Source organism: Rhinolophus hipposideros (assembly GCF_964194185.1).
Source record: "Rhinolophus hipposideros genome assembly, chromosome: 8".
NCBI classification, from domain to species: domain Eukaryota; kingdom Metazoa; phylum Chordata; class Mammalia; order Chiroptera; family Rhinolophidae; genus Rhinolophus; species Rhinolophus hipposideros.
Window position 1 is genome coordinate 24149040 of NC_138054.1, and position 27518 is coordinate 24176557.

Genomic DNA, 27518 nt, shown 5'->3' on the forward strand with positions numbered 1-27518 from the left:
TAGCCCTGTGCTAGCCAAAGAAGATTGTCTCAGAGGAGATTTAGTCACAGCCTACCAATTGACCATACCTAGTATAGAGTCTATGAAGACAAATTATTTTCCCTGAGATGAATTAGTGTGAAAATGATTTATGGTGAAACCCAGCAGATTGAACAAATGTGTGTGTGTGTGTGTGTTTTTCCCTTAGCTCCCTTCTGATACTCCTCTAAATTCTCAGTAAAGGCAATTTAAAAAGGGATAAACCTGTAAGGGCACAGAAGCCTGAAAAGGAAATAACAGCCACAAAATTGAAGGAACAGTCAAGCCGATGGATGTATGGTCAACAACAACAGATCGCAGGAAGGGGAGGGCAACCCAAAAGCAAGCCTTGGCATGCTGAAAATCCAATAGAAGGCTTGAGGATTGGAGGCACCATCTGTCTCTGGAAGACGGGGTGTGGTGTGACTAAAAGTAGGTGGATTGGCTTAAAGTCTTTAAAAGAAGTATATGACTCACAAGGTTCCCTCCCTGCCCTTGACAAATATAGGAGGCTTATTCTCAAAAGAAGGTAAACTACAGAGAAACTGGACTCCAGCACAAGGCACTATGGTGAGAAAGGGCGCTGTACTGAAACGAAGAGGAGTGATCTATTTAATAGCAAGGTCCCCAAGCCCCCTTCCCATAGTAAGAAGGCTAAAATGCTCACAGCCAGGCTTCTACCACCAAGGCAAGAGATTGGAAGACTCCAATCAAAGGAAATAAAACAACCCAAAGAACAACACAAATACTGAAATTGGAGGTCTGCCAATGAAATGGCAAAAACCAATCACCCTACAGTGAAACTCCCCCAACTTGCGGAGCCCTGCCTGTGCATACAGAATTTCCCTAACGCTTCACTCTAAAATCTAACCAGACATACATCTTAAATTTATAGTGTCATATGTCAAAATATTTCAATATTTTTAAAAAAATAACAAGACAGCTAAGTTTAAGTTTAAAATAACAGATTAATCCTTGGAGAGTGAAGGAAAGATATCACATCCATAAAACAGGAATAGGATGCTGTAAAAAAGGGACATTCAGAGAATATCACAGCTCTTAGAAATTAAAAATACGATAACTAGAATAAAATCAACAGAAGATAAACACTACACTTTTTGATTAAAAAAAATTGAGAAAATAGAAAAAAATGCATAGAGATGGAAAGCAGAAGCAAATATAGGAAGCATGTAAGAGGGCCTATATCCAAATATTTACTGTTCTAGAAAGAGTAGAGAAATGAAGGGAAGGAAATTATCAAAGAAGTAATTCAACAATTTTTTTTCAAAAATAAAAAATAAAAAAGCCCACTAAGCATTCAGTCCATTAAGCAAAAAGACCTCCACCAAGGCACAGACCTCCACCAAGGCAAGAACACCAGGAACAAAGAAAAGAGCTTAAAAGCTTCCAGATAGGGGGAAAGGGTTATTAACAAAGGTGCAGGAAAGAATGTCATCAAAACTTTCCCACTGCCATTCTAGATGGGAAGGAGAACTGAGCAATGCATTCAAAATTCTTAGAGAAACTATATCTAACCTAGAATCGTATACCTAATCATACTTACAGACAAGTTTGAGTAGAGAAAAAAGACATTCTCAGGCATGCAAAGTTAAAAAAATAAAAAGCATCTCCATGAAGCTTTTCTTAGGGAGCTCCTGGAGGTGAGTTTCACAAAAGAAGGTGTAAGCAAGGAAAAGGAAGATGTAGAATCCAAGAAATAGGGGCTCCATCCACTAGAGAAGCAAAGGAAATTTCCAAAATAATGGTGAAGAAAATTGCCAGGATAACCCTGAAAAGGAGATCTAGAGAACAACTAACCAGCTTGAGGCGATGATTGAAGAGCTTAAAAGATGTGAAATTTCATTATGACTGTGTATGTTCAATTATACCAAGAGGGTATTAGTTCTAGCAGAGTTTGGAGATGGGTTAGTAATAACTACATCAAAAACTAAGCAAATTTAAAAAAAATAAATAAACAATTATTAAAATAGGGAGGAGGAAAAAAGGGTTACAAAGAACAGAAATGTAATCAGAGTACACTATATGACTCAACTAATAATAATACTTACATAGTAAAAATAATATATAGATTAAATATTGACTTAGCCAAAAATATTATAAAATTATAATGGCAAAATATACAATGGGGTAAGGACAGTTTACTCAACAAATGGTGTTGGGAAAACTGGATAGATACATGCAAAAAAAATGAAACTAGACCACCTTCTTATACCTTATCTAAGAATAAACTCAAAATGGATTAAAGACTTAAATGTAAGAGTAGAAACAATAAAGCTCCTACAAGAAAATATAGGCAGAGTCTCTGACAATGCTCTTAGCAACATTTTTTCTGATACATCTCCTCGGGCAAGGGAAACAAAAGGGGAAAAAAATGAACAAATGGGACTACATCAAACTGAAATGTTTTTTGCACGGGAAAGGGAACCATCAACGAAATGAAAAGACAACTTACTGAATGGGAGAAGATATTTGCCAATGATACATCTGATAAGATGTTAACGTCTAAAATTTATAAAGGACTCATAAAAATTAACACAACACACACACACACACACACACACACACACAAATCCAACTAAATAATGGACAGAGTACCTGAGCAGACAGCAAATTAAAACCACAATGAAATATCACCTTACACCTGACAGAATGGTTATCATCAAAATCAACAAGTGTTGGCAAGGATGCTGAGAAAAGGGAACCCTCTTGTACTGTTGGTGGGATTGCAAATTGGTGCAGCCACGGTGGAAAACAGCATGGAGGTTCCTCAAAAATTAAAAACAGAAACTACCTTATGACCTAGAAATTCCACTTCTGGATATTTATCTGAACAAATCCAAAACACTAATTTGAAAACATATATGCACTGCTATGTTCACTGTAGCACTATTTACAATAGCCAAGATATGGAAGCAATCTAAATGCCCATCAACAGAGGTCTGGATAAAGAAGAGGTGGTACCTGTATACAATGGAATATTACTTGGCCATAAAAAGAATGAAACCTTACCATCTGCTACAAAACAGATGGACGTACAGGTTATTTATGCTAAGTGAAATAAGTCATACTGGGAAAGACAAGTACCATATGATCTCACTTATATGCGGAATCTAAAGAACAAAATAAACAAACAAACAAAACCAAAACAAGTTCACAGATACAGAGAACAAACTGATGGTTACTAGACAGGAGGGGGATGGAAGGGGGTTGGGTGAAAAAGATAAAGGGATTAAGAAATACAAATTGGTAGTTACAAAATAGTCACAGGAATATAAAGTACAGCATGGGGAATATAGTCAATAATACTGTAATAACTATGTATGGTGCCAGGTGGGTTCTAGATTTATTGCAGGGATCACTTTGTAAATTGTATAAATGTGTAACCACTATGCTGTACACCTGAAACTAATATAAAATAATACTGAATGTCAACTGTAATTGAAAAATTATAATGGAAAGGAAGAAGGGGAAAGACATGTGTATGTGGTTTTTTGCGCATATGGCCTTATTTGGGCAGGAGGGGCGGCAAGGAGCTGGTAAGAGATCTAAATAATAATTTTCCATAGTCATTAGAGATAAGTTAATAAATAATATCTAAATTTGAAAAATACAGTCAGGAAATATTTTATCAAATTTGAGATGTCACCAATTAAAAGAATCTCCATTATTCTATGTACTTAGAATGAAACAATAAAAAAGCCAATTAAGTCATAACACGGCATCACTTGTAAGACCCAAAGTCTCACAGATATTAAAATGGAGGGGTGGGAAGGATGCATGGTTTAGAAATATAGAAGTGTATTCCATGAGAAATAGCAAACTTCGTTCAAATCAGTTACCTCTGTGAAGAAAGAATCCAGGTGGGGAGAGGTAGGGCAGGTAGCTGTTTTTGTTACCATCTTTGTTGAACTAGCTGACTTTTAAAAATATTATACGTGTAACTTCAATTAAGAAGTTTAAAATAAATATATCAATACATAAATAAGGAAATAGTATACATCACAACCTCCAATTAAAAGATAAATAAAAGCTTTCACTGTTTCAGTGTTCATGGCACTGGCTTAATTAAATGCTATTCAATGAAACTACTTAGCATAAAAACATTTTGCAATTCTCATTATTTTGTTACACAAGATCAACTACAAACTGATGGGGAAAGCTATAAAACACACCCAAACCATTCTAAAGTTACTGTCTCCATCTTCTGCTCTCTTCTGTCTAATAAAACAAATTCTAAAACATAACTGCTTATTTATCTATTTTATAGTTATTTATTTGCCTGTGCTTCTGAGATGGTAGATTCTCCTGCCTGATGCTCACTTACTAGGGATAGTTTACTTAATGCAGCAGTCTCATTTCTTACCTCCTGAGCTTGGAAAAGCACCATTTTATAAATGAAGCACGTTGACGCATGAGTAGTGAGTGCCAGGGTATAGCCATAGGTATTAATCAGGCACTGCCTATGGACAACCTGATTGATTTGGAACGTAAATGCAAAAGAAATTAATTTTTAAAAGAGTACCAAATTCTTACTAGACCTACAGAGTCCCCTAAGAAAAGATATTTACTCTGGCCTTCCTGAATACATAAAATAATGTGACATTACTCAGTTTCCCATGAGTTTGGAAGCAGCTTTAGCTTGTCTCTGAAAACTGAAAAGAGTCTGGACCCTGGGACAAAGTTCAAACTTCTTCTTGGCTGGAACTTGTCTACAATGCCCCATTACACACACTTCCACACACAAACACACATGCTAGCTGATGCCAGTAGAGGCTACCAAGGACAACAAAAGGTCTGAAATTTTACCCTATCTGCAAGGTAACACATTAGCGGGTTTCGAGGATGCTGGCAGGAGACACAATCCTCCAGGGTCAGAGACAGAGGACTTGTCACTCACAACAATGTCAGAAGCTAGAGTATACCCACCTGCACCCACTCCCCAGGGCAATGTGAAGGAGGCTAAGTGATACACACACTGGCCTACATTTCAGGGGAAGAGCCCCAAGCTTAAACAACCCAAGTCTTTTTCTTTTCCAAATATTTTTATAGTGGTAAAATATACGTAACATAAAATTTACCATGTCAACTAGTTTTGAGTATACAAGGCCACAGCACCACATCTCCTACCATGAGTGGTGAACCTGCCTGACTTTTGCACCATATGGAGACATCATCTTTATTATACTGGACAATAAACAAATCTGGCCTTTGCTCTACAGCACAGTTTCTCAGTCTCAGCCCTATTGACATTTTGGACGGGATAATTTTGTGTGTGGGGGGAGGGGCTGTCATGTTTATTACAATATATAGAAAGTGCCAAAAAAATGCACGCACATTTTAAGAGAGGAAAAAACTGTATTAAAATTGTAATAATATATACCGATAACAAAAGATGAATACAAGACATGTGTATACATTTTTTTGGCACCCCGGTATTTCAGCAGCATTCCTGGCTACTACCCACTAGACGCCCTCAGTTATAACAAGCAAAAATGTCCCCAGAAATTGCCATATAAATATCCCACTTGGAGGCAAAATCGCCTCCAGTTGAGAATGATTGCTCCAGAGAAGTCACTACCCCTGTTTTTCAAGACTGTTCACTCTCCATACAACCTGGAAGAGTCCAGAACGAAGACAATCAGTGCCTCTGCTCACAGGACAGGCAGAAACACAAGAGCTCCATGGAGAATTATCTCCCAGCAGAAGCCTCAATATTTACTTCTGAAATCTGATCTGCTTTTCAGGCACAGATAAATTACTTGGCCAATTTGCACATATTTTTACAAACACACAACACACACCCTTCTTCATGGCCCTTTGACTAAAGTTACAACATGAACCCTTTAGGTGATGGTAAAACCAGTTCAAAGAAGTTTAAGTAGGAATGGCCTGACAGGGAGTATAAGTATCATTTACAGCTGAGCCAAGTAGTATAGTATGACTGCATTTCCTTTCTACATGGGATTTTTTTCCTTCCCTGTGGTAATAGTTGGTTGGGTATTTTGTTTTGGTTTGTTTGTTTGTTTGTTTGTTTGTTTTTGCATTTAATACTCTTACCTCAGATCACTCCTATGCTTTGAAGTTAGACACACCTGTATTCAAATCTCAACTCCTTTATTTGGTAGTACAATGTTGGGCAAGTAATTTCACCCACGTGAGCTCACTTTCTTCCTCTCTACAAAGTGGAAATGACAAGACCTATCTCACAGGGTTGTCATCACAATTGCATGAGATAAAAGTGCCTAGTACAGTTCCTGGCACTCAGTAGGTACTTAATAAACAGTAGGTATTGTTCAACGAGGATCACCAGTAGGGCACATGCTCAGAGTTTTTCTTACTATAATGGAGGTTACTATAATGGAACCTGACAATCATTTTTCCACACTCTTAGCTGGTTGTTGACGATATTTATAACATAGCTGCTTAGGATGTAGAGCGAAAGGTCACCAGAACCAAAGAGAATGACTTTAAGCCCTGAACTGATAAGCAACTCATGCCAACCACACGAGTTAGAGAATCCCAACTTTATTACTAATAGGGTCAAAGAAGAAAATAATTCTCACCTTTTGTTACCTTTACAATGACATCAATTTGTTGCTCTTGCCCAGATTTTACTAATCTATTCAATCAGTCTCTCTTGCATACCTGTATTTTAATAAGCTGGTCCCCTCCAGTCAAATAAGAAGTCAAGTTCTGTGGACACTTATCCAAGGCTGCTTGATATTACCAGTGATCAATGTCCCCTGCCAGCCACCCTTCCTTGTGATCATCAAACTTGTAAGAAATATCTACCACACATTTAATAACTTGTTAAGTGACTAACAAAAATATTTCTCTTTTGGTAATAATGCTGTTATTTTTCTCTTGATATCTGGCATTTTGTCTTTGGAATATAAGTTAGTCTTAGTTTCGGCAGCTATTAGATTTTGTAAATACATAATGGTAACTCTTCTTTGTCTTATAATATTTGATTATAGCTTCAGAGAAGACTTAAAATTCCATTTTCCCTCTGGAAAAAAATACCTATAACTGGAGTTTATGAAACCTTATTAGTTGTAGTTGATCCTGGATAATAAATTGGATTTTTGAAATCTGTGGGATTTTTAATACGTTAGGCTTTTCATCAGGAAAGTGATGCTTACAGAAAATGCCTGTGGAATAATTAAGCAGCAACTGCACCGCCAAACTGTTAACACAAATGCAACTGAGAAGATCATCTATAGAATTTGCTGGATTGTGGAATTTGCTTTTTGAAAAGGAAATATCATATAATTGTCAGAGGACAAGTGACAATTCCTAGTGACTTTTCATTCCCTTGAGCCTGGTATTAAGATTTCCCCTCGTGACCTAAATTCCCATCCTCCACTTAGAATTAAGAAACCGGGTTGAATTGTATTAAAAAGCTTAACTGACTTCTACATCTGGCATCATTTAGCCAGAATTAACACTACTTGGTCCCTTCTATAAGCACATGTGTACACACACACCCGGCACTGTTCCACTGCTAAGCAATAAAATCAATACATACAGCAAATATTTTAGTTGCATTTATATAAGCAATTCCTTTATGGAAAAAATTCCAAACAAAATAATTTCAAAGATGCTAAAGGAGAGAATATCAGGGTATTTAAAAAATAAAACAAAACAACAACAAAAAACCCTTGCTTTGCTAAATGAAGGCCATTTTTTGTAGATAAAACCCTAAGCCAATACTCTTTTTTTGCATCAAGCTTTCTCCCTCTTTATATCTCATACCTAACTCCAATCCACCTTATTCTCCAGTGCTGTTTATTAAAGATATACCATTTTCCGTAACAATAAAAAAAGACTGTCTAAATGGTTATTCTTTGTAGGCATACTAGGAAAAACTGAAGGAATTTTGTTTTGTTTTTAAGGTCCTTCAGCCACATAGCACCTGAGAGGATTTAACTAACATACGCATAGTAACAGCATGGAGCAGGTAACACAAAACTTGAAAGGAAAAGAGCACTAATTGGTTTATACATATTTTTAAAGGCATGGAGATTACCTGATCCACTGGAATCTCCACCTGAGTATCTTCATCTTCTTGGACTTCTGCTGCCCCCCGCGTTTCGGATCTCTCTGCTCCAGCTTTAAAAATGCCTTCATCTATAGTATTTGAGACAAGTACACAGTGAAAATCAAAATCCAATTGTGACATCGTGTGGCTGGATGTAGAAATTACAATTAAATATCTGATGATTGTTTTTAATAGGTATTTTTGGTTCCCTTTGTATTGATAAGATTTTTGTGGCCCCCTCCTCACAATCTTACATTTTCACTGGGAAAAGGTTTAGTAGCCAAAACAAGGCTGATACGGCAGAGTAGGGTTTTGTTCCAGCCTCCTCCGCATACTTTGGCTCTGATATAATAAGACAACCTGTACAGGCATTGAGATGGGAAGAACTTCACATCTGAATAATCTCTGTTCTCCCCACCTATCCATGAAATAGTGATGATGCTTACTGCTTTAAAATATTACTTGTAGAAGTTTTCCTTTCCCAAGAGAGTGCTATACACTAACTATAATGTATTGTATAATTCCCTCTATTCAGAGTAATATAAAAAATATTTTTACTGCAACAGAATCATAGCACTGACTGCATCTCACACAAATCAATCTTTTATTTTGAAGATTTCCACAACCTATGTCTCAAAATCCCTAACTATAAATGTAACCTAAATCTCTAAGACTATAAGTTAATCTCCTTTGACTTGTTTTCCAGCAATAATAGCTGTTTTCCATATTTGAAGTAGTTTTAATGTCTTACCCATCAGTCTTCTCTTCTCCAGGCCAAGGATTCAAGAAATCAAAGAACCATTTTTCATTATGTCCATTTACTTTCCTGAAGACAGGTTTAATGCTTCAGTTACTCTCACAGATGTTTTCTCCGTCCAGTTTTTAAGGATCTCCAGGAATGGGGATAGCACCTCCTTCTCTGGTTATCTACTACAGTATATTACCCCTGCAGTCTAGAAAATGTGTTTTTTGTCTTTTGTCTTAAAACTCCCTCTGCTTCTCTAATGGAAGCTGATTTCCCACAGTACAATTATTGAACATGTTTCACCTAATACTTCATGAGGTTAAAGACTGAAATCATTCTTAACTAAATGTAAAATATATTTTCACATTTGTTGAGGACCAATTCTGTGTAATGCACAACGTGACAGCCTAAGATATGAACGGGATGTAGAGTGGTCCCTCTATGCACCTACAGACCAATGAGAAGACAGAGATATAAACACAGCAAAGTGCCGTAATACCATGTTTCCCAAAAAATAAGACCTGGCTGGACAATCAGCTCTAATGCGTCTTTTGGAGCGAAAATTAATATAAGACCTAGTATATTATATTATATATAGTATAGTATACTATATTTTATTATATTAATTATATCATATCATATTATACTTGATCTTATAGTAAAATAAGACCAGGTCTTATACAAATTTTTGCTTCAAAAGACGCATTAGAGCTGATTGTCCGGCGAGGTCTCATTTTCGGGGAAACATGGTAGGTAAGATAGCAGAGCACTACGGCGGCTGAGAAGATGCAACCAGGTGAAAAAGAAAGAGAGGGAGGGAGGTAAAACCATACTCAAGTCCTTTTTGTTTCTCCTCAAGAAACCTTTTAATTTTCTTTTGTAATTTGCCTGGATATTGGCTTGTCTACTTTCCTTTTTGAAACCTAGGGACAGCAGCGCTACCCTCAAAGCTGATTAGATTAATTCACACGGATTAATTCAATTTGAGGATTATCTACAGCAATCATTTAATCCCAGACTGGTTTTTCCTATTGTCCAGCAAAGTATTTTCACATTCTCATTCCTTCCATTAGCTCTTGTATGCTTAAGCAAAGCATAATTCTAGTGAATTTTTCATTCAATGACTATTTCAGCATTGGCAGCTTTCTTGGTTGACCTCCACAACTAACCTCCGCAAGGATGTGGCCCACACAGCATGCCCAGGGATTGTGTCCTGATTCTGTTGTGTCTTACAAGTGAGGACATGAGTCCAAAATGAAACTACAGCCAAAAGCTCAGTGATATCAGAAGAAAGAATACAGAAAACGAAACAGAGAATGTGATGATGTTATCATCTGTGCAGGCCTGGAGTAAATAAAGAGTTGTGGTCATGCACTCAACAAAACAGTCCCTGGGCTAAGAAAAGCTCAGGGAGGGACACTTCAAGGGGTTAGTAAAATAACTTTCAATTACTCTGTCCCAAAGGAGGAAAAGTGAAAGGGAGTAATCCAAGTCTATAAAATTGGAGTCAAAAGGAATGGGGTAAGCTGATATACGTGTCTCCAAATTTTGGAACCTGGAACTCAAGGAAATAATGGTAGAAACAATAAAAAACAAATTCTGCTTTATTCACATGTGGAGTTCATAACTCTGAGAACGTGCAGAGGCAGAATAAACCAATTTCAGAAAAGCGGTATACAATTTATTAACTGTTGCCTCCAAAATGGTTTAAAAAGGAATATTAGGTATGTTTGACATTCATTTCTACCTCCTGAATTACCTTAGGAGATAACAGTCACACTCATCCACAAAATGTCCCTTGAGTCAACCTTCAGAGACAGACGTTGGCCTCAGTAGACTATAGCTGTGACCTATGTACATAACTTTTTGTATGACATTTTTGTGGCCAAGTGTTGCACTTACTTTCAAAGAGACTATAAAGAAAAACCTACAGATACGAAAGGATTATGTTCTTAAATACATTCAATAAAATGCTTAACTGTATCCAAGCAGTGCTATGAATGGCTTGCAGATGTGTCTTAGAATAAACATTTCATCAGAAAAGAAGAATATGATCTTGATAATCACATATAAAATAAAATTTCATATGGAATGAAAAATGGCAACTATAAAGATATAAACAGCAAAGAGTCAAATCAAAAGAAGTCAACGTTGTGTACAGTGACACAGATAGAGAATTCAAAAATAAAAGCGTTTGGCTGAGGTGCGCAGGAGGGTTTTGTTTATCAGTGAACCGAGATGTGTGAGCCACCTCCTTCAGCAGCACAGATCTAGAAATCAGGTCAGAAAGGAATTCATAGCAAGAAACAGTGACCAAAAAAGGAAGAACGGCTACAAGTTACTTTGTGATAGGAGAAAGCCTATTAGGATTTTAATTCTATAAATACTATATAAAATTCAAAATGGAGTAATATGAAAGTATTTTCAATAGCATTTAGTGATGATAAATTGCTTATAAAATACATATGCATTTTAGAACACTTGGGAGATGAAGAAAATAAACATCATTCTAATCTCATGACCGAGAGATAATTACCACTAATATTTTGACCACTGACTCTGAGCGCGCGCTCTCTCTCTCTCTCTCTCTCTCTCTCTCTCTCTCTCTTTCTCTCTCTCTCTCTCACACACACACACACACACACACACACATTCATAAAACTAAGATTTTATTGTATATATCATTATATCATTTTTGAAAGTTTTTTTTTACTTGAAAATCATATCATGAACATTTCCCTTGTCAATAAACGTTATGTGAACACATAATAAATTGCTGCATATGACGGTACTGTATTGTAATTAATGGGTAATACTGAATAATGAAAAATAGGAGTTCTTAAATGAATAGGGTAGATTTCATTCATTTAATTGATTGGCAAATACAGTAGGTCTTTGGATAATGTTTCATTCAATGTTTCCTTATAACATTGATGAGACCAAAAAAAGGTCAATTCCTAGCCCGGGCCACTGTCTGTGTGGAGACTGCACGTTCTCCCCACATCTGCATGGGTTTTTCTCTGGGTACTCCAGTTTTCTCCCACAGCCCAAGGATGTGCATAGGGGGTTCCAGGCGGGAATTCCCACCCGCTCTCAGGATTTTTTTTCGCTTTCCCGTTTCCAAATCCGAAGAAAAGTTGGTCGGGAAATTGGGAAAATCGGCTCCTTGAACCCAATAATACCCACAATGGGAAATAAACGTACTACTCACAATGTATCTCTTAGACATTTTTCCTATTTATCGCTAGGGTTTCCGGGTGGGGATTCTGACCCGCTTTTGGGAATTTTTTTTGCTTTTCCATTCCCAAATTCCGAGAAAAGTTGGTTGGGAAATCAGGAAAATCAGCTCCTTGAACCCAGATGGTTGGCAGTATCAGCTATCACTTCGTGGAAACGATTCATCATGGAGAACAGAAAACAGTTTATATCTCAGGATTCGGGAATGAAAAAGCAAAAAATATTCCTGAGAATGGGAGGGAATTCCCGCCTGGAAACCCTAGATGTGCATATTGGCATGTCCAATGGTCCCAGTTGGAGTGAGTATGGGTGTGTGTGATGGGCCCTGCAATGGAACGGTGTCCTGTCTCCGCCAGTCTAGGGTGGGTCCCACCTTGCACCCTGACCTGCTGTGAGAGAGGCTCCAGCCACCCTCTACCCTGAACTGGAATCAGCAGGGTGGAAAATAATGATCTGACTTGTTTTATAGGCATCTTTCTCAAAAGTATGTGGAGCTCACATTTATTTCAATGTCTAATATTAAAAGTGTTTTAGGTCTTTATTTAGAAGTTTGGTGATGACTTTGTGACCAGAAATATACCATAGGAACCTAACTCTAGTTTCTATTAATTAGCCTGGAATAAAGTTGGTTTCATTATATGTCGTTTCACTTAAAATTCCAGTTTCCAAGAACTTATCGATGACATTAAATTAGGACTTACTGTATATATCACGATCAACTATATGAGTCACTCTAGCAAACCAGAAAGGGTTGTTCTTTACAGACTCAGCATCTTGTGTTAAGGTCACAGAGAGATAGCTATTTATCTTTCTATGTACATGCCCTGTGGCCTTATGAGTCCTTTCTTGCCTTATGAGTCCCATTTCCCAAGAGTAAGCCTGGGCATGGCACACAGTAAGTCCTCAATAAATGTTTATTGAAATGAGAAAAAGCAAGTTCCTAGTTTAATCTCATTCTCACATGCTGATTCCCTTCCAGTTCTACGCCCCCTACAATCCTCCACCTCACACACTCTGCTACCGTGTTTCCCCGAAAATAAGACCTAGTTGGACAATCAGCTCTAATGCATCTTTTGGGGCAAAAATTAATATAAGACCCGGTCTTATTTTACTATAATGTAAGACCGGGTCCTATATAATGTAATATAATATAATATAATATAGTATAGTATAGTATAATATAATATAATATAATATAACATAACATAACATAACATAACATAATATAGTATAATACCTGGTCTGATATCAATTTTTGCTCCAAAAGACGCATTACAGCTGATTGTCCGGCTAGGTCCTATTTTCAGGGAAACACGGTAGTATTTAATTCTCCCATCCAAAACTTCCCCTCAGACATGCTGACAATTAACTCACAAATCCTCAGCCCCTTCACTGAATGCTCCTTCTAGCTCTACTTAACGGAAACCTCACCAGCACATGTTTCTTCCCATTCTGCCTCCTCCCATCTGAGTAATTTCAATGCCCACATGATGAGCCATTGTACTCCACTGACAATCCCCTCACCTCCACCTCACCATGTGTCCTTCCCATCACGTGAAGTGACTTCAGTCACAGCCCACACACAGTCATGACCAAAGAACGTGCAGGTCATGGTAGTGCTGTGCTCATTCCTATCTCACTCCTCTGCCCCCAAAGTCCTTTCCTGCTTTTATCTTTGACCATATGGCTGACACTGGAGTCTTACTCATGGTCCAAATCCTATTCAGCTCTATAATGTCACCTCAGATCTCATCCTCTAACCCCACAAGCAAACAAAACCATTAGCTTCCCCCATGCACTACTTCTCTATCTCGCATACTTCTTTTATTCATGAATTACACCTACTTTTGATGATTTCTTGTACCAATTCTGCCCCCTCCCTTTACCCACTAGACAACAAGCTCCTTCAGGCACAGACCATGACTTTTGTCTGGCAAGTCCTATGCCTAGCATAATGTCAGCCAGAAAAGAGGTTTTGAAAAGAGGTTTGTTAAAAATGAACAAATATACAAAACATTATATAAACACCAAATTTTAGGCATTCTCTGAAAGTATTATTTGTAATGGAATTTCTATGTATATATACTTCATCCAGGGCCAAGAGCCGTGAGCTAAAGTGAATGCTCAAAAGTATGTGAATATTCAATATAAAAGTTTAAAGGCAGACCTTAAAACCAGAAAATTAAAATTACTTAACACCAAAGAATTGCCAACAAAGCCAAACTACGATGGAAAAGAATTTGAACGATACAATAACAGTATGCTCCCCTTCTGTCAATGTCATAGTAAAAAGCAACTAAAGAGGCACTCCAAGAAAGAGGCAAAGATAAACATTAAAAAATTTAGCAAGACAACTGCTTGAAAGATTCCACAAGAAATTTGCAAGAATATTAAGTTTTTCATCAAGGGCAATATTATTCAAGTACTTCAAAACCTTACCACTTTCCCATTAGCATGACAGCCAATTTAAACTTGCATAGTAAATTGGTGAATTTATATAATAATGGAAATTGTTATGTGCAATGGTTGTACAGTTATTGCTGTAGGTACCTCAGACATCCCAACCCTAACTCACTGAGGATAGGTGCCACCTAGGGCAGGGGGTTGCCTCCAGTGGGACACAGAATTTGTGTTAGCATCACTGTCTCTGTCCCCCGCCCCAGTTTACCCCATACTTTCTAATCCCGCTTCTGTAGCAGCACCCCACAAGGAACACTCTTGTTAAAATTTGCAATGACCATAATGGTTAGCTTTATGTTCTCATCTTACTTGATCTCTTAGCAGCTTTTAATACAGGTGATCTCTCCCTCCCTCCCTCTCTCTCTCTCTTTCTCTCTCTCTCTCCTCTCTCTCCATTTTACTCTCCTGGTTTCAGACTGGTTTCTTCTCAGTCTCCTTGGCCAACCTATCTTCTACTGTTCAACTTCTAAGTGTCGGATCACCCAGAGCTACATCGTGGATCTACTTGTCTCATCACACTCTTCTCAGATAATCTCGAGATAGTGTTTGAATACCATCAATATGCTGATGATTCTCTAATCTTTATGAGCCCCTTCATAGATCCCAAAACTTTATATATCCAATTGTCTAACTTGACATCTTACGTTGAATGTCTAACAGGCATCTCAACATTAACATGGTCAAAACAGAACTTTGGTTTCCCACCCTAAGCTGCTCATCCTCTATATTCTCTATCCCAGGAAATGGCACCACCACTCAATCCCCAAACCTGGAAATTATCCTTATTTTCATCTTGCTCTCACTCCCTATATACGTTCCATTGTTGTCTTGCCAAATCAATCTCCTTTTAAATATATCCCAAATCTGTAAATATTATTTCTGTCTCCTCTATCAACTTGGTCTAATCACCATTATCTGTTGGATGGGCTACTGTAACAGTTTACAGATTAGTGTCTCTCTTTTCTTCCTGCTGTCCTGTATTTCATCCTCCACATAATAGCCAATTGATTTTAACAAATTGTAAAAATTCCTTAGAAACTCTCTAATGTCTTTCCTCATACACAGAATCCAAGTTCCTTACCATGGCTTACAGAGATTGATCTGGCATTTAACTCCCTCATGGACTACATTTCATACCACTATCCTTTTGGGCATTAAACTCTAACTACATTCTGTTTCTCCAACAGAAAACTCATTCCTATCTAGTGGCTTTGTACTTCTTACACCCTCTGCCTGGAATGTTCTTTCCTCCCCCCCCCCCGGCCCCCACATATGATTGCCTGCTTCTTGTCATTCAGATCTCAGGAAACCCTAGACTCTAGGAGGAACACATCCTGGCCAGCACCTTGATTACAGTTCAGAGAGGACCATTTTGGAATTCTGAGCTCCAGAACTGTAAGATAACAAATTTGTGTGTTATTTTAAGCCACCAAGGTTGTGGTAATGTGTTACAGCAGCAATAAGAAACTAATGCACCAAATGTCAAACGTATGCTCTAGAAAGAATATTGGGGTCAGTAGCAGCTGCAAATCCTCTCTCTGATTCCTACAGATAGCTGCTGGGCGAGGGCAGACAGCTTGATACCCTCTGCTCAGTCCTCCTGTGACTATGCTGCCTTTTCTTCTCCTTTTCTGATATTACTTCTCTTGTTCAAACCCCTACAAGGTGCAAAGACCACCCCCATCCCCACACACCCAAACATCTGCCAGAAGAAAAGGGACTAGATTTTTTTTTTAAAGTCTTCTCCTACCCTAAAACCTTTGTAATAAAAGCCATTCATTAACAAACTAAAGAGCAAGGATAAATGTGAAACACAATACTGCTCTCATTCAATTACTATACTAAGGACCAAATTCAATGCTTGGATGCACACTGCACACAAATCCAGCGCTAATCTTTTCTCTTTGAATCACAAATAGACATTTTAGTGTATATTACACAGTAAAGCAATAACAAACACTCTAGTAAATCTAAAAATGCTCCTCAATTATTTCTCACTTATCCCTATGAATTTTATTGCCTAAAAATTGAAAGCAGAGCTGCTGAGGTAGGGCAGTCATATCATTATTGTGAAGTTCCTAGTAAATAGGAATCTGTTTTCCCTACAGAAATGGGAAATAAATGCTTGTGTTTTTTGTGGGTTTTTTTTGGGGGGGTTGTTTGTTTTTTTAGCTTTTCTGCAACCAGAGCTGCTAAAATGAAAGTATTTTCTAGTTTCAACTCATCAATATTTCACTTTAGTGATATCGCAATACTTTAATGTTTTCAAATAAGAAAAGTTTCCAAAGCATAAATGGTATAGAGGTCAGATAATTAAGTTCGCAAACTCATCTTAGAGAACGTGCTACATACCTCATTGCTGAATATCACTAGGGTCACCTTCAAAGACTCTCCTTGGGAAGCTATGCACTGACGCCAGCATCTAGTCTAGTCTACCCTTCAAAGCAATTTTGCAATTTTTTTTCTGGAATGGCCATCAAAGCTGACGTATTACCCTTGATGTCCTGAATGTCATCAAAATGTCTTCCTTTCAATATTTCCTTTATCTTCAGGGAAAGAAAGAAGTCATTGGGAGTCAGATCAGATGAGTAGGGAGGGTGTTCCCATACAGTGATTTGTTTACTGGTTAAAAACTCCCTCACAGACAGTGCCATGTGAGCTGGTGCATTGTCGTGATGCAAGAGCCGTGAATTGTTGGCGAAAAGTTCAAGTCGTTTTCGTTTAACTTTTTCATGCAGCCTTTTCAGCACTTCCAAGTAGTAAACTTGGTTAACTGTTTGTCCAGTTGGTACAAATTCATAATGAATAATCCCTCTAATATTAAAAAAGGTTAGCAACATCATTTTGACTCTTGATTTGGACTGACGGAACTTTTTTGGTCATGGAGAATTGGCTGACTTCCATTGTGTACTTTGACGCTTTGTGTTAGGGTCGTATTGGTACACCCATGTTTCATCACCAGTGATAACATGGCCCAAAACATCATCTTGCCTCTCCAAAAGGTCTTGGCAAACTTCAACTCTCCTTTGCTTTTGTTCATTCATGAGCTCCTTCGGGACCATTTTTGTACAAACACCTTTCTCATGCCAAGATTTTCAGTTAAGATTTTCCGAACTGTTTCTCTTTTGATGTTTGCTTGGTCTGTTATGCGTTTCACAGTCAGCCGATGATTTTGATGCACAATTTGACAAATTTTTGCAATGTTTTCATCAGTTCTGCTCATTACTGGCCGCCCTGACCTCTCTTCATCAGTGACGTGTTCTCTCCCCTCAGAAAAACATTTAATCCATTTGTATACTGCCATATATTTCATGGCATTATCCCCATAAACTTAAACATGTCCCTGATTTCACTTCCACTCTTGCCAAGTTTAACAAAAAATTTAATGTTTGTTCATTGCTCTAATTCAAGCTCCGACATTCTCGCGCCGGCACACAAAAATACACAACAATAATGAACACCACTCAGCAAGACTCTGCCACATGTCGACATGAACACAGCTGTGAGACACTGATATATCAAGGTTATAAAACCTTACCGAGCTGTTTGTACAGTGCCGCCAATGTAAGCACATGGTGGCAAGTTCATGAACTTAATTGTCACACCTTGTATTCATGTAGTTGATGATACCTAGTTATTTAGGCTGAACAATCTTATATAAAGAACACCTACCTTCTTACCAGAATTATTATAAATTATTTGAAGTATTATTACACACCATATTTTAATATGTTCAGTGTTTTAGTTGAAACTTATAAGAATAAGTAAGATGAAAAATAACAAAATAGTGCCCAGTTCTGAATGCTTTATGGAAATATTAGATATCTATGAAGTGCAAGCTCTATATATAAACAAGAAAATTCAGTGTGACTATAAACATTTTACTATGGTTTACTACTGAAACTGCCTCATAAAAATGTTAAATTAAAAACAAAAGGTTAATTTCAAACAGCAGCTCATTAAGCCCAGATTATTGAGAAAAATGTGAGAAACAATGAGCTTATAGCTTTCAGTACATAAGGTAATATTCTAAGAAGAAAAATTATATTTACAAGGAAAATCGTGCCTTCTTTATATGTGTCACATAAGTTACCAGAGGCAGAATTAAAATTGGTAAGAATGTTACAGAAAAATTATTTTCATTATCTAATGTTTATGTGAACTATATTCATATGTGAAATACACTGAATTTCTAACATATAACTCTTCATAGATACAGATTGTTGTCATCATAACATCTTATTGAAAGTTAAAGAAAGCACTTCCAGAAAGCTAACCCAATATGCAGCAGTCTTCATGAAGGTGAGCATGGGTCAGGTAGAAAGGACGAGCAGACTCACATGCAGCGACACTTTCTCATGAGAAAATGTCGGCCAACCCTCCTCTCATCCTTGTTACAGCTTGTACAATCTCCTCATCACACTATTCCTCTGAACTAAAGTATATTATCATTAGGAAGAACGAAAAACTAATCAACTAACAGCTAATGTTCTGCACGCGTCTAACTTAGTACACCAATAAAACCCAAATGTTTTTTAATCACTAGTCTTCTCCATGTTTTACTATGGCCCATAAACATAAATGGGAACTCTTTACAGAGATAAGAATATCACAAGTGATATTTTTCTGTGGCAATTTAGAATATTACATGAAAACAACTTTATCCATACACTTATATAGGCTGAATTTTCTTGACTGCAGTTTGAAATATTTGGCTTCTTTCTATTCCCTGACTCCCATTCCAGGGTATGAAATATCATCTGTTATGTAACTGATATTTAAATTTGACTAGTAATTCTTTGCATAGACTTTATGTTAACCACTGTGGTTATTTTACCTTGACTTTCAGCAGGTATAACAAAATTTTCTAAGTGTAGACAGAAAGCAAATGTAGGATTATTATCATCGATTTCCCCAAATCACAGGTAATTATACTCTTATTCCTATATTCCTATATAATCTTTTTAGATACAAATCGTTTAGATTTTCATCAAAATCAGAAATATTCAGTGTATAAAGAGTGAAGCACATATTTATAATATGTAGAATTCATGACTCTTAACTATTCTACAATCTATACAAATTTTGGCATAATTTCCAAAGTTCATATCAGATATGTGGGACTCAGAATAATAAATTACCTCTGAGTAGATTTACCTAAACCAATAAGTAGATACAGCTTCCCTTGTTCATTTTCATTTTGTAACCTTATAAGAATTATACTTCAAATTATTTTTTTTATTTTATTTTTTTTAATTTTTTTTATTTTGCAAATTATTTTTAGTTCATCAGAATAATTGAATTGTTCTCTTTGCACCCCAGTGACATGGCATCACTTAATAAATGGCCTAAGATTCATGATTCCTGTTCTTAATTCTGTCTGGTCCAGCTGCCACCAAATGAACTTATGTATTCCACTCTATAGAAGAGCTAGCCATACTTCAAATACTTCTCTATTCAAGAAAATTTATCATGGTAACAAACGGAGTACTTGAATAGAATAGAATTACATTGTACTCTTGAATTCCTCAAGTTTTTGTTCATTCATTCATTCATTACACCAAAACTTACTGTGCCTCCTTAGGCTCAGGCATGTTCTGGGTACCAGCCAGAGAAAGATGAACAAGCCACTGGCCTCAAGATGTTTATTGTCTACTGGGGAATATAAATAGAAAAATCAATAGCACAGAATGATAAGCATAACAAGTGCTACACGGGCTGTGAAGAGTGCACAGAAGTAGAAAAGGGTAACAGTGGGCAAGTACCAGTCAAAGGCGGCTCTGAGAGACAGAAGCTGCAAATCAAAAGACAAACAGAATTAGTCACTAGAGAGAAGGAGACGGGAGTTCTAGACAGAAAGCTCAGTGAATGCAAAGAGTTGGAGGCACTGGAATGTATGTATGTTCCAGCAACTGCAGGCAGACGAGCATGGCTGCAGCAAGGTTGCAGGATGCAGAGTGGCAGATGAAGAGGGAAATGGTTCAGAAAACCTTGTCTGATAGGACCAAGAATTTGAACTTGATCCTTAATATAATGAAGAGCAAGTGAAGGAGTTTAAGCTGGGAGCAAGGCACACAGGGCTGGGGCTGTGTCCTGGAAGTCGGGATGCCTGGGAAGGTGGGAATGAGGATTCATGGCAGGGTGTGTAGAGGGGAAACATGGAAGGTATCACTCAAGGCTCTCTAGGAAGATACTGCCAAGGTAGAGATACCAGGTCAGGGTGAGAAGAGTAGCTGAGATTATAAAAAGGAAAGCCCAGAATGTGGGTCAGGCTGAAGTGACAAAAGGCTGGTAGCCTGGACAGTTCAACGAAATGGAATGGGAAAGAAAGCGTGGAAAGACGAGTCATGAGGTTCTGGAGAGCAGGAATCAGTACTGGAACAGGCATTGCTCTCTGGGATTTTGGCAGTCTGGTAGACATGGTGAATCCTGCATGAAGGCAGTGGTGGTGGGATGGACAGGAGGGGACACATAAGAGGAACACATGACTTCCTGGATGTGGGAGGTGAGAGAGATAAGAGTCAAAGGGAAACTCTAGGATTTATGGTTTGGGTGTCTAAGTGGTTACGAGTGTTATTCGCAAAGACAAGGGGAAGAAGAGAATAGGGGTGGTGAGAAGGGAAATGAAGAATTCTAATTTTGATATATTGGTTTGAGTCACCTGTTAAGTATCTTGATAGAAATGTCAAGTAAGTGGTTAGAAATATGTCTGTTAAGTAAGATAAAGTTCTAGGATAAGGAGATAGATTTGGGAGCCATCAGAATATAGTTGGTGAAGTCATGGGTCTGAATGAGATCAGAAGATGGTTGGGGACAGAATTCTAGGAAACAATATATAAAGGATGGGCAGAAGAGAAACAAAGATTGAAAAGAAATAACAAAAGGTACAAGAAAAAAAAAGAGAGTAAGCTATTGAGGGAAAAGTGAAAGTCTACAATAAAAGAATAATCAGTTTTTAAAAATGTCCTCCAGCTTTGCCATCCCAATGATGTGGTTAACTAGGTGAGGGTAATTTTAGTAGAGTGCGATTATATTGGGGTGTGGTATAAAAGGGATGAGGAAGTAAAGAATGCACTATAGACCAATCTTTCAAGATGACTGGCTGTGAAGTGGAGAAGAGAGACCATAGCTCTATAAAACTTAACTCAGAAGCCAGAGGCCATGGCCATCACAAGGGACAAAGTGGGTTAAATCCCATCTCTCTGATGCCTCTCTTCCAATAAACTTGTCACAGGTGTGATGTGAGCACCCTAAAGATGATACTAAACCTTTAATGTCCCTAATGCATAAGCTAGAGACATTGCACAATAATGTCTCAGTGTTCTTGTGAAACTCAAACTATTCCCATTCACTCATGGTCAAGTTAAACCAAAATAGATTGTCTTCATCTTGATAATATCAATGTAACTAAAACTGTATTTCATAAAAATACCAATCATCCTTACTATACAAACATTTAATGAAGTTTGAACTTTAGCTAAGATACGTGAATGAATTACAACATGGTAATCTGCCTGCAGGGAGTAAGGGCCTGGGAGGAGGTAGGGCAAGAAAGAGAGAAACCTACAGGGCAACACCCACCCCAGGAAACAAGGCTCCTTAAACTCACCCCACTGAGTTAAATCATGCTATGTAGGACGGTCATTAATAGTCATTTCAAAGAAATAAAAATGTCCTTAGCTTCAGAAGACTACTATGAATTCATGCAAGGAATTGAAAAAGCCAGAGAGGATAAAGAGAAACTAGAATTGTAAATTTTCAACATCTATCTGCAGTTGATAAACTTGAGATGGAAGACTAAAATAATCCTCTAAATATTTGTTTCCAAATTATACACATAGCATATATTTACGGGATTAAACAACTAGCTCAGCTCAAATATGAAAATAAAAATGAACTGAAGATGCATTTCTAAAACTTTGTTGTTAATGCTAATTATTACTAAATTACAGGTTTGATAATTGAAAGTTCCTACATCAACATTTAACTATTGGCAATAATATGCTGTAAAAGAATAGGTTTAGCAGTGCCAACCTTACTATACGTATAAAGCAAGTATCACCACTTTCAAAGCTGATCTAATTCCGAGACAGGTACTAGTGATTCTGTGAACTGTGGTCCTCACTCAGGGTAAAGACACATTCAGTGAAAATGTGAAAATCAATCCGAATCAGTCATCCTGAATGGATTGAATTATTTTCTAGCCAATCTCATTGGCACTGGAAATATACCTGAATTGTTCATTAAATCTGAGTGAGGGTGTTTTCAATTTAACTGTTTCAGCATTTTACAGATGACTATGCTTCTATTTGCTTTAGCAACTTAAAGTGAGATCTCTTGAATACTTAGCATTCAGGTGTTTATGTAGGCTCCATAGAAATTTTTGGAGAGGCTGATAAATTTTTATCAGACTTGATGTCTTGCTGAAGACATAACTTAGCTTTTATTGGTGGCTAATCTTCCATCTTAACATAAAATGGAAGTTACAATATATACTCAGTTTAGCCTATCTTCTTTGACAATGCAAAAAGACTACAATTAAAGAAACTGCTGTCAATATGGTAAAACGATTATTAAAAACAAATAATTAATAATTAATAATTAAAACAATTATTAAAAACAAATAATTTCCTAAGGTATTTTTATCTGTAATATCTACCATGTTCCAAATTTTACTTAAAATATCCTGAGATAAATCCATCTAAATAATTCTATCGAACTCCATTTTAACATGATTATCTAATCACAAATATCTCCCTATATCAGTAATTGATATTGATATAAAATAACTACATGTCAATTTAGTACCAAATTTGAGGGAAAGAACTAAACATAAAACATCAAACCATCAATGGGAAAAGATCTCAGTAGCCTCAATTAATGATGGAAATATGCAAATTTGGTACAAAAGTACTATTTATTATAAAACTATCAAGGAAGAAAATTGAAAACAGATAAAGACAAATCAGCCAACATTTTGCTCACTTTGATTTAACAACAGATATTGACTGAGATTCCCCCAGATCTGCACTCTTTTCAATTAGTGTTATGACTTAGGAATTGAATCAGTACCTATAACAAAAATGTATGTATGCTGTATTTCTGAAAAGACAGAAACATTCTCCTTTAGCATTTTAACCTATAACTGAAGTTTATTATCTAATGATTTCATTCCAAAAGGAATAATTCTGGCTCCTTAAGCTCAAGAAATGGTATATTTCAGTACCCTTGCTTCTTTCTTATAATTAAGAAATACCAATAACCTACTTGTTTTAATCTGAGGAGTGGGAACAAACAATAAAGTAACCTTCATTGGATTTTTCATTAAACTAAAATTTTATATATTTCCATGACATTAAGTGTGGTATGAACTAACTTTTGTTTGGTTATTATAATAATTCACATATCTCTAGTCAAGGTAAAACAAATATTGGTTAACCTAAGAAAATATCTATTTCAGAATAAGTGGAAATGCTTGCTATTCAGTCAAGAAACGTGTTTTCTTCAGTATTTGCCTAGAGCAAGATGTACATTAATAATAATAGTAACAACTTTTTCGCAACGGGTTTGCCGCCAGAACACAGGTGTAGTGAAAACCACCGCTGAATCTAACCCAAAATGGGAAAGGAAAAGACACACATCAACAGCGTTGTCATTGGACACGTAGATTCCGGCAAGTCGACCACTACTGGTCATCTGATCTACAAATGTGGTGGGATCGACAAAAGAACCATCGAAAAATTTGAGAAGGAGGCTGCTGAGATGGGAAAGAGCTCCTTCAAGTCTGCCTGGGTCTTGGATAAACTGAAAGCTGAACGCGAGCGTGGGATCACCATTGATATCTCCCTGTGGAAATTTGAGACCAGCAAGTATTATGTGACCATCATCGATGCCCCGGGACACAGAGACTTTATCAAAAACATGACTACAGGCACAGCTCAGGCTGACTGTGCTGTCCTGATTGTTGCTGCTGGTGTTGGTGAATTCGAAGCAGGTATCTCCAAGAATGGGCAGACCCGTGAGCATGCCCTTCTGGCTTACACACTGGGTGTGAAACAACTAATTGTTGGTGTCAACAAAATGGATTCCACTGAGCCGCCTTACAGCCAGAAGAGATACGAGGAAATTGTTAAGGAAGTCAGCACCTACATTAAGAAAATTGGCTACAACCCTGACACAGTCGCATTTGTGCCAATTTCTGGTTGGAATGGTGACAACATGCTGGAGCCAAGTGCTAACATGCCTTGGTTCAAGGGATGGAAAGTCACCCGTAAAGATGGCAGTGCCAGTGGAACCACACTGCTTGAAGCTCTGGATTGCATCCTGCCACCAACTCGTCCAACTGACAAGCCTTTGCGTCTGCCCCTCCAGGATGTCTACAAAATTGGTGGTATTGGTACTGTCCCTGTGGGCCGAGTGGAGACTGGTGTTCTCAAACCCGGCATGGTGGTCACCTTTGCTCCAGTCAATGTTACAACTGAAGTAAAGTCTGTTGAAATGCACCATGAAGCTTTGAGTGAAGCTCTTCCTGGAGACAATGTGGGCTTCAACGTCAAGAACGTGTCTGTCAAAGATGTTCGTCGTGGCAATGTGGCTGGTGACAGCAAAAATGACCCACCAATGGAGGCAGCTGGCTTCACTGCTCAGGTGATTATCCTGAACCATCCAGGCCAAATCAGTGCCGGATATGCACCTGTGCTTGATTGTCACACAGCTCACATTGCTTGCAAATTTGCTGAGCTGAAGGAGAAGATTGATCGTCGTTCAGGGAAAAAGCTGGAAGATGGCCCCAAGTTTTTGAAATCTGGTGATGCTGCCATCGTTGACATGGTTCCTGGCAAGCCCATGTGTGTTGAGAGCTTCTCTGACTACCCTCCTCTTGGTCGTTTTGCTGTTCGTGACATGAGACAGACAGTTGCTGTGGGTGTCATCAAAGCAGTGGACAAGAAAGCAGCTGGAGCTGGCAAGGTCACCAAGTCTGCCCAGAAAGCTCAGAAGGCTAAATGAATATTATCCCCAATACCTGCCACCCCAGTCTTAATCAGTGGTGGAAGAACGGTCTCAGAACTGTTTGTCTCAATTGGCCATTTAAGTGTAATAGTAAAAGACTGGTTAATGATTACAATGCATAGTAAAACCTTCAGAAGGAAAGGAGAATGTTTTGTGGACCATTTGTTTTTTTGTGTGGCAGTTTTTAAGTTATTAGTTTTTAAAATCAGTACTTTTTAATGGAAACAACTTGACCAAAAATCTGTCACAGAATTTTGAGACCCATTAAAACAAAGTTTAATGAGAAAAAAAAAATAGTAACAATATTAATAATGATGATGATTAGCTAATACTTATTGGATGGATACTTATTATATGGCAAACATTGATCTAAGCATATCACATGTATTAACTCATTTAATGCCCATAACAACTTTATGAAGTAATTACTATTATTACCTGCATTTTATATATAAAAAATGGAGGTACTCCAAAGTTCATAGATAGCACGTGGTGGAAGCAGGGTTCAGATACAGCAATCTGACACTCGCACCCACGTTTTTAATGGCTTTACCACACTTTTAATGGTAGTTTTCTTATCTGCCTGTCATGACCCATTAGTGGATTCTGACATCTATTTAATGGGTTGCAACTAGTGTTTTTTATTTAAGTATAGTTAGTATACAAAATTATATGGGTTTCAAGTGTACAGTATAGTGATTCCAGATTTATATACCTTACTGTGCGATCACCACAGTAGGCCTAGTAATCACCTGTCACGGTGCACCGTTACCACAATATTATTAACTATATTCCCCTCTACCTTTTCACCATCTCCCAAATCCCCTCCCCTTTGACAACCATCATTTTGATCTCTGTTTCTGAGTCTGTTTTTGTTGTGTTTTATTTCTTTGTTTTGATTTTTTTCAGATGCATGTATAAGTGAAATCATATATTTATCTTTCTCTGTCTGACTTATTTCACTTGGTATAATACCCTCTAGGGTCCATCCATGTTGTTGCAAATGGCAAGATTTCATTCTTTTAATTGCTGAGTAATACTGTATTGTGTATATATACCACATCTTCTTATTCCATTCCTCTGCTGATGGACACCTAGGTTGCTTCCATATCTTGGCTATTGTAAATAATCCTGCAATGAACACAGGGATGCATATATCTTTTTTAATTCACATTTTGGATTTCTTTGAATAAATACTCAGAAGTGGAACTGCTGGGTCATATGGTAGTTCTATTTTTAGTTTTTTGAGGAATCTCCATACTGTTTTCCATAGTGGCTACACCAATTCATATTCACCAACAGTGCATGAGGGTCCCTTTTCTCCACAACTTAACTTTATACCTAAAGGAACTATAAAAAGGAGAACAAACAAAACCCAAAGTAAGCAGAAGGAAGGAAATAATAAAGATCAGAGCGGATAAACAAACAGAGACTAAAAAACAGTAGAAAAGATCAATGAAACTAAGAGCTGAGTCTTTGAAAGGGTAAACAAAATCGACAAACCTTTAGCCAGATTCATAAAGAAAAAAGAGACCAAATAAATAAAATCAGAAATGAAAAAGAGGTTACAATCAACACCACAGAAATACAAAGGATCATTAAAGAATACTATGAACACTTATATGCCAACAAATTGAACAACCTAGAAAAAATGGATAAATTTCTAGAAATATACAACCTTCCAAGCCTGAACCAGGAAGAAACAGAGAATCTGAACAGACCTATTACCACCCACAAAATTAAAGCAATAATCAAAAAACTCCCCCCAAAAACAGAAGTCCAGGACCAGATGGCTTTACAGATGAATTCTACCAAACATTTAAAGAAGAATTATCCCATCCTTCTCAAACTATTCCAAAAAGCTGAAGAGGAAGAAATGCTTCCAAACTCATTTTATGAGGACAGCATTGTCCTCATACTAAAACCAAACAAACCCATTACAAAAAGAGAAAATTATAGGCCTATATCTCTGATGAACATGCATGC

At 37.3% G+C, this 27518-nt stretch overlaps 2 protein-coding genes across 4 annotated transcripts in view; one reads left to right on the forward strand and one right to left on the reverse strand.

Moving 5' to 3' along the window:
- DCDC2 (doublecortin domain containing 2) overlaps positions 1 to 27518 on the reverse strand; it is a 164313-nt gene that overhangs the window by 20054 nt on the left and 116741 nt on the right. For all 3 annotated transcript variants that reach the window (XM_081055436.1, XM_081055438.1, XM_081055437.1), the window contains exon 9: positions 8069 to 8169. In XM_081055436.1, the coding sequence (XP_080911562.1) occupies positions 8069 to 8169 (101 nt within the window). The remainder of the gene's footprint in view (positions 1 to 8068; positions 8170 to 27518) is intronic.
- Positions 24141 to 25810, forward strand: LOC308500484 (elongation factor 1-alpha 1-like; the record flags this gene model as incomplete). Its single annotated transcript, XM_081055439.1, has 1 exon — positions 24141 to 25810. The coding sequence occupies one exon, from the start codon at positions 24141 to 24143 to the stop codon at positions 25527 to 25529; it is 1389 nt and encodes a 462-aa protein (XP_080911565.1). The 3' UTR covers positions 25530 to 25810.